This window comes from Sardina pilchardus, chromosome 6 (genome assembly GCF_963854185.1).
Source record: "Sardina pilchardus chromosome 6, fSarPil1.1, whole genome shotgun sequence".
Taxonomy (NCBI): domain Eukaryota; kingdom Metazoa; phylum Chordata; class Actinopteri; order Clupeiformes; family Clupeidae; genus Sardina; species Sardina pilchardus.
This window is the reverse complement of record NC_084999.1, coordinates 25,378,152-25,385,651: the sequence shown is the minus strand read 5'-3', so window position 1 is coordinate 25,385,651 and position 7,500 is coordinate 25,378,152. Positions and strand designations below refer to the sequence as shown.

At 40.0% G+C, this 7,500-nt stretch overlaps 1 protein-coding gene and 1 long non-coding RNA gene across 5 annotated transcripts in view; one reads left to right on the top strand and one right to left on the bottom strand.

Moving 5' to 3' along the window:
- The window catches only part of cdk14 (cyclin dependent kinase 14), a 194,875-nt gene that overhangs the window by 185,322 nt on the left and 2,053 nt on the right, over nucleotides 1-7,500 (bottom strand). The window contains exon 2 of the mRNA XM_062539213.1: nucleotides 6,063-6,094. Coding sequence (XP_062395197.1) covers nucleotides 6,063-6,094 — 32 coding nt within the window. The remainder of the gene's footprint in view (nucleotides 1-6,062; nucleotides 6,095-7,500) is intronic.
- LOC134082141 (uncharacterized) lies at nucleotides 1,287-3,658 on the top strand. 4 transcript variants are annotated; one of them, XR_009939578.1, is made up of 5 exons: nucleotides 1,287-1,365; nucleotides 2,252-2,369; nucleotides 2,454-2,602; nucleotides 2,820-2,955; nucleotides 3,226-3,658. It is a non-coding gene; the product is annotated as an uncharacterized LOC134082141 (long non-coding RNA). The 4 variants fall into 4 exon arrangements; XR_009939576.1 differs by having other exon boundaries at nucleotides 2,252-2,602; XR_009939577.1 differs by lacking the exon at nucleotides 1,287-1,365 and having other exon boundaries at nucleotides 2,189-2,369; nucleotides 2,517-2,602.

The window sequence follows — 7,500 nt, the reverse complement described above, 5'->3', positions numbered from 1 at the left end:
GCATCTGCATGCATGTGTGCAAGTGTTTGTGATGGATGCATAATACTCACGGGTGGTAAAGCAGAGATGTGCCAACATGCGGTCAACACACACACACACACACACACACACACACACACACACAGACACACAGACACACAGACACACAGACACACACACACACACACACACACACACACACACACACACACACACACACACACACACACACACACACACACTGCCTAACACTGCCTAACACTCATGGTGAAAAACAGACCTCATGAACTATACCGGGGACACAGGGTGTCACTGACTCCCCTTCAAACACTGCAGCCTACATGGCCTCAGGCATCTACAACATTAGGCCACTGAACATCATCTCTAATATTGATGCAGCAATTAAATAGGAATCCCAATGAATAGTAGGCAGACACACACACACACACACACTGTAAAAAATGGCTGTGAAATTCACAGTTATTTACAGGAAATTTCACAGTAGCACTACTGTATATGCTTTTTACAGTAGAATGTTGTAAAATTTACAGTAACGCCCCTACAATTACAGTAGTCCAAGTGTTACTGTAAACATTACAGTAGTCAAAGCACTACTGTAAAACAAACACAGTATAGCCACTATAGTACTGTAAATAGTAAAGTAAACTACTGTATTTTTTCTTTTCAACAATTGGCCAGTAAGTTACTGTAAATACAACTGAAATCACAGTATTTAATTGGTTTTCATTTTACAGTGAATGCATAAAATACTGTAAATGTAAAAGCGGTACCTTTACTGTAAAAAGTATTCACAGTAACTTGCTGGCAACAATTGGGCAGTAAGTTACTGTAAAACTACTGAAATCACAGTATTTAATTGGTTTTCATTTCACAGTGAATACATAAAATACTGTAAATGGAAATGCGGTACCTCTACTGTAAACTACAGTTACAGTAGTAAGTGTTACCTTAGAAATTACAGTAGTCAAAACACTACTGTAAACAAATCACAATATAGCCACTAGTAGCCTAGGCTACTGTAAATAGTTAAGTAATATAGCCTACTGTGTTTTCCGTTTTTTAATCTTATCTTTCTTTTAACTCATAATGACATACCAGAGACGGTAGAGAAAGTCAATTTGATGTCAAGAATTAAGGCTTTGATCACACTATTGAGCAAGCATAACACATTTCAGCCTAATAATTTTCCACGATTGTTTTTAACGGCTGCTTATCGCCTCTTGACAAGCGCATGCGCACACGCAGTAATTCCCATCCCCCACCCTTGACTTTTCAACTCCAGCCAAAGTGACTTCACTTCAACCGTCACTTTTCAATCATGAATCTGACTGCAATTTTCAACTCTGTACAAACATCATATTCAAGGTAAGAATTACAGTACTTTTGTATGCCAATTGAAAACGGGAATTTATTAGAAATGTATTGTTTTCACAATGAAATGTTAACCAAAGCCATTATTGACATGTTAGAATCAGCATAGCACATATCGATAGCTAGAACTAGCGAGCTAACGTCGCTAGCGTTAGCGATGTTAGCTGTTAATGTTAACTTTTCCAGTAACTAACTTAACCATCATGTGGGATTTTTCGAATGATAGTCAATATCATATCTAGCAATAATTCAGTCTGATATGTCGTTATGAATGTAGAGTTTTAGTTTGAATGAAATATCAGACGCAAGTAGCTTAGCTTAAAGTGGCTGTTACCATGCAGGCTGAAGGCTGAAGTTAGCTAGCAGACAGACACAGGTGAAAATTGTTAACGTTAGCAGCTAGTTAGTAACATTACTTTGCGAACTCCATGGGGCATGGGTAGTTAACATTAAACTTAATACATGTAGTGTTGATGCATAATATAGTGTTGCTATAACTGGAAAGAGGACCAGTAAAACAAATTAATGAAGTAGGCTGATGTGTAAGTTATCTCACCCCTAATTTAGGAACTGTTGTTTTGCATAGTCATGCTCATAGATCCGTCATATAGTGGATGTGAAAGGGGAGCATTTGGGGAATTTCAATTACCAGAAATATCATGCCGATAAGTAAAGGGATCTTTAGTTTGTGAAGGGTAGTTTGGCTAAATGGTATTCATTTTATAGCCTTTATTTGCCCAATTTTTGGTGACTTACATTGAGGCATGTGTTTATTTAAGATGCATGTGAGTGTAGTAGTGCTTCAGTTATGGTCTTTTCATGTTCTGTGTGTTTTGCAATGTATTAATTAATGTAAGCCTCTTTCTGTTCCCTCTGTTAGTAGGTGGTGTGAGGACTGCTGCCCTGAGAACGCTGTGTCAGAGACACTTAGGCTGTGTGCATTTTGGAATGTTCCAAATGTGTGTCACTTCCATAAGGAAGAAGTTCCAAGCCTGCAAGTGAGTTCACTCACCAAATAGAGACACACGCATATAGCATTTAATATGTGTGCATGTACTGTATTTGTGTCTGTAACTGTTTAGTTTATCCCCTCCTTTCATGTGTCTGTTATGACTTTGTGGGCTCAACTGTCAACAACTGTCCAGGGCGAAGTCGGTCTACCCTGATGGCACTACCTGATGGCACTACCCTGATGATGTCTGTTAGCCATGGCTGCTGCCCTCAACATGGTGTAAGTGTTTGTGTTTTATTTATGTTCATAAATAAACTGATATCAAGAAGTAACATAGATGGTGACAAGGGTGGCAAGGGTGCCTCATGGCAAGGTAATTATCATTTCTATTTCTACATCTGATTGCCTTGCTTATTTTTTAAAGCTATGATTTGTTTTGTATGGCAATTGCTGTTTATTAACAAATTATATGGCAATTGCTGTTTATTCTTTTTAGGAGCCATCCAGAAGTCCCAGCCTGGAGCCAGAGGCTGCTATTGCAAGTCAGATGGGAGATGGCCTACAGTATGTTAGGCATCAGAAAAGTGGTGTTCGCATGAAGGCAGAGTTGCCGCAGGCAATTATGAGATTAGGTATGATATCACATAGACATACTTCTGTTCAGAAGTGTAGGGTCACTTCGAAATGTCCCCTTTCCAAAAAAAAAAACACTGGACATATCAAAGTGAACTCCCAAACTGTGCTATGGTGGTGTATTGTACACATCTGCATTACTTCTATCTATTGCACCTGACTAGTGTGGGTTTGCTTTTATTTGTCACACAACCGGAGTAGTTTGCATTAATTACTGTATATTCATGAACGGGGTCAATTGTAATGTATGCTTTCTTTCTCTTTTTCAGACACTTGACATTTACTGCGAAAGGTACCATCAGAGCACCTCTCCCTACCCTGCAGGATACCTATACCAGAAGAGTACAACAACGGCCCAAAAGTATTTCAAAAGACATTTCACGCTCTGACCACGGACTGTTTAAACCACTGAGGTCAAGCAGACGTCTCTGTTCCCACGTGGCAGACTGAGGGAACACCCACAAAACAGACTGGGGATGAGTTTCTTTACTCCGCATCCTGTACACACACAACTCCTTATACTACATTACATAGACTTGCCAGTTGCCATACTGCACTTACACACACTGCGCTTTTAACCCCCTTATCTGTGTCAAATCAGATAAGGTTGTGGTTGTGTTCAAACCATGTCTACTGTTGTCTGTCAACATCCACTTCAGTCATACATTTGAAATGTCTTAAATAAATAACAAAAGTTAAAAATGTTTTATTGTCTGCAGTTAACTGAAATATTTTGGAATATGAGTTATTCTATTAATGATTGCTCATGTAAGTTCAATTGAATTCACAGTATTTAACTGACTTAGCTTTTACAGGGAAACAACCAATACTGTAAATACAACTAAAAAAAAAAAAAAATCTTAATTTAAAATCAATTGTTTTTCACTTTACAGCGAATACATAAAATACTGTAAATGAAAATGCGGTACCTTTACTGTAAAAAGTATTCACAGTAACTTACTGGCAACAATTGGCCAGTAAGTTACCGTAAATGGAAATACAGCACCTTTACTGTAAAAGGTTTTCACAGTAACTTACTGGCAACAATTGGCCAGTAAGTTACTGTAAATGGAAATACAGTGCCTTAACTGTAAAAGGTATTCACAGTAACTTACTGGCAACAATTGGCCAGTAAGTTACTGTAAATGGAAATACAGCACCTTTACTGTAAAAGGTTTTCACAGTAACTTACTGGCAACAATTGGCCAGTAAGTTACTGTAAATACGACTGAAATCACAGTATTTAATTGTTTTTCATTTTACAGTGAATATATAAATACTGTAAATGGAAATACAGTACCTTTACTGTAAAAGGTATTCACAGTAACTTACTGGCCAATTGTTGCCAGTAAGTTACTGTAAATTTTACAGTAAATTTTTTACAGTGCACACACACACACACACACACACACACACACAGACAGACAGACAGACACACAATCAGAGCACTTAAATGAATTGGCCACCGTCTCATCCCCAGCGCTGATGAGCTGTGTGATATTGCTGAGGTCTTGTCATGAGCCACCAGAGGAGTCTGGTTCATTGGTTCATCCTCAGCTATGTTGCCAACACTACAGAGAGCACAGAGAAAGGAAGGAGAAAACAACTCTCTCTCTCTCTCTTTTTGGCACTAGGATGGAGGGATGAGAGAAAGGAAGGAGAGAACAGCTCTCTCTTTTTGGCACTAGGATGGATGGATGAGAGAAAGGAAGGAGAGAACAGCTCTCTCTCTTTTTGGCACTAGGATGGAGGGATGAGAGTCTGAATGGTTTAGACTGTAGACTATTCTGAGGATTGCTCCTTCCAGGCTATTCCAGGCCCAGTCTCTAGCTCAACACGCTCATAAAGGAACCAATTGATGCTTGAACAAGAAAGAGCAGTCAAGCAGAATTGTCCAGACCTCTTCTCTATCTATCTATCTATCTATCTATCTGATAAATGGATAGATAGAGAGGAGGTCTAGAAAATTCTGCTTGACTGCTCTTTCTTGTTCAAGCATAAATTTGGTCCTTTATACACATCTCTCTCTCTCTCTCTCTCTCTCTCTCTCTCTGTCTCTCACACACACACACACACACACACACACACACACACACACACACACACACACACACACACACACACACACACACACACACACACACACACACACAAAACCACACCACATGTACATGGTATGTTCACGTGTGCATTACTATAAGCATGCAAACACACACATATCCAGCCCAGCAACATAGGATCACCACCACATTTGCAGCTGCCCACAACACTGGCACATTAACAGCAATACCCAGCTGTCACTGAAAACTAAACGCATGTACCCTCCACACAACAAGCACGCACGCACACACACACACACACACACACACACACACACACACACACACACACACGCACACACACACACAGTCCCAATGGCAGTAATTACTGTGCAGAAGAGCTTGCGATAAAAGAAGACGCTGTGCGCTGGCATTCAGGGTGATGACAGACAAGCATGCACTCTGGGCTGGTGGCTGGTGGCTGGTGCTGTATGTCTGACTTACACACCAGCCATTGCCATCCATGCACACTATACCTGTACAACAACCTACACCATCTATAACAACCTATGAATTGAAATGCACTCACTATATCTATATAATAACCTACAGTATGCATTACAATGCACTCACTAGCTATATAGCAACCTACCACATGCAATGCTTTCACTACAAGAACCTATACATTGTAATGCACTCACTATATAACAACATACATGCTCTCACTATATCTATAGAAGAAGCTATATATTATAGCACACTCATTATGTCTAAATCATAATACACGTATAATGCACTATAATGCACTCACAACATCTACATAACAACCAGTAACTCAATCACTACAGATAAGAGATGTAACTGATAGCATATGTGCTATATCTTGGTAGCAACCGATAAACTATACTTGGAGTATTTTACAACATTCAGCCTATAAGTAATGCTGTATGATGAGGCCATTAACAGTTTTTGTCAACAGCTGTTCCTAAACATGGTGAGGAGCGAAGACTGGTGCTTAGACAAAGTTCACAAGAGAGTTCAAGTGTTGCATGTCGTCTGTCACTTACCTCATCAAAGCCACTGTCCTCTTTCTTCAAGGCTTGAGGGGAAGAAAGAGAGAGAAAATGCACTGTTATTTATTTTAGCACTGCTTCATTGTGTGTGTGTGTGTGTGTGTGTGTGTGTGTGTGTGTGTGTGTGTGTGAGAGAGAGAGAGAGAGAGAGAGAGAGAGAGAGAGAGAGACAGAGAGCCTCTGTGTGTGTACTGTATAATCTCAAAAGATGTCAGTCACCCCAACTGCCCATAATCTATCAGTGAAACTGTTAGGAGTAGCAAATCCATTGGCATTCCGAGTCATTCTGACCCCGGCCTCTGGACTAAGATAAGCTCACGAACAGTGATACAATACTCTCTCTCTCTCTCTCTCTCTCTCTCTCTCTCTCTCTCTCTCTCTCTTAAATTGCCTTCCTCCACTGAATAATGACAGGAAGTCACAATCAGGATTTGTAGTAATTGCTGCAGTATGCCCCCTTGCTTGCGGTAAACAAACAATAATCTCCTGTGTGTGTGTCCATTCATTACTGTAACGATACACACTCAAATTGTGAGGCAGGTACTGTGGCCGTTGTCATGTATAGAGTTCTAGAGATGACGATGAAGCACTAGGCAGCTGTGTGAGCAGTGCTGCTGGATCCTGAGTGTTGTGGTGTCATGGCACATTCCCATTCATATTGAGCAACACTGTCATTTTGTTTTTGTTTTCTGGAGAAATTGAATCATCAATGGGGAGAATTTCATTATTGTCCACTAAGTTGTTTGGCTGTCCAACAACATTGATCAAAAGAGTTGTCTTTGATATGAAGACAAGGCAAGACACAAATTCAAATATTGTCAATAATAAAACTCAATATGTTTCAAAGGGAATGCCTGTCTTGGCAGGGGGCAGGTCCCCACACAATAAATTATAAATTTCACTTTGTCATTTTCAAAATGACTTATTCATAACCTTCATAACTCCCTCTTTTAGGAACACAACCAACGTAAACTGTTGAGTTATTCAGAATGTAAATCCCAGCATATAAAACGAAAATAAATCAGCCGCAACGTAGATCGTTAGGAGTTAATTACACGGACATTCAATACCGCACTTCTGCAGCATCCACAGCAGCGGAGAGCGCCTTTCCCGTTGGACAGCAGCAGGTATCGCGCTGAATACATGCGGCTCGGAGACAGATGTGTTTATGAATACAAAATTGAAATAAATCTCTCAAGAAAGCTAATCAGACAAATGAAGCAAAATTACAGGACATATATGCAAGACATATTCTATTGAGACAAATGGCAAAGGCGCGGAATTGAACGAGTTGACAGAATTCATGATGTGTGCGAACACACACACTCTCTCTCACGCACACACACACACACACACACACACACACACACACACACACACACACACACACACACACACACACACACACACACACACACACACACACACACAC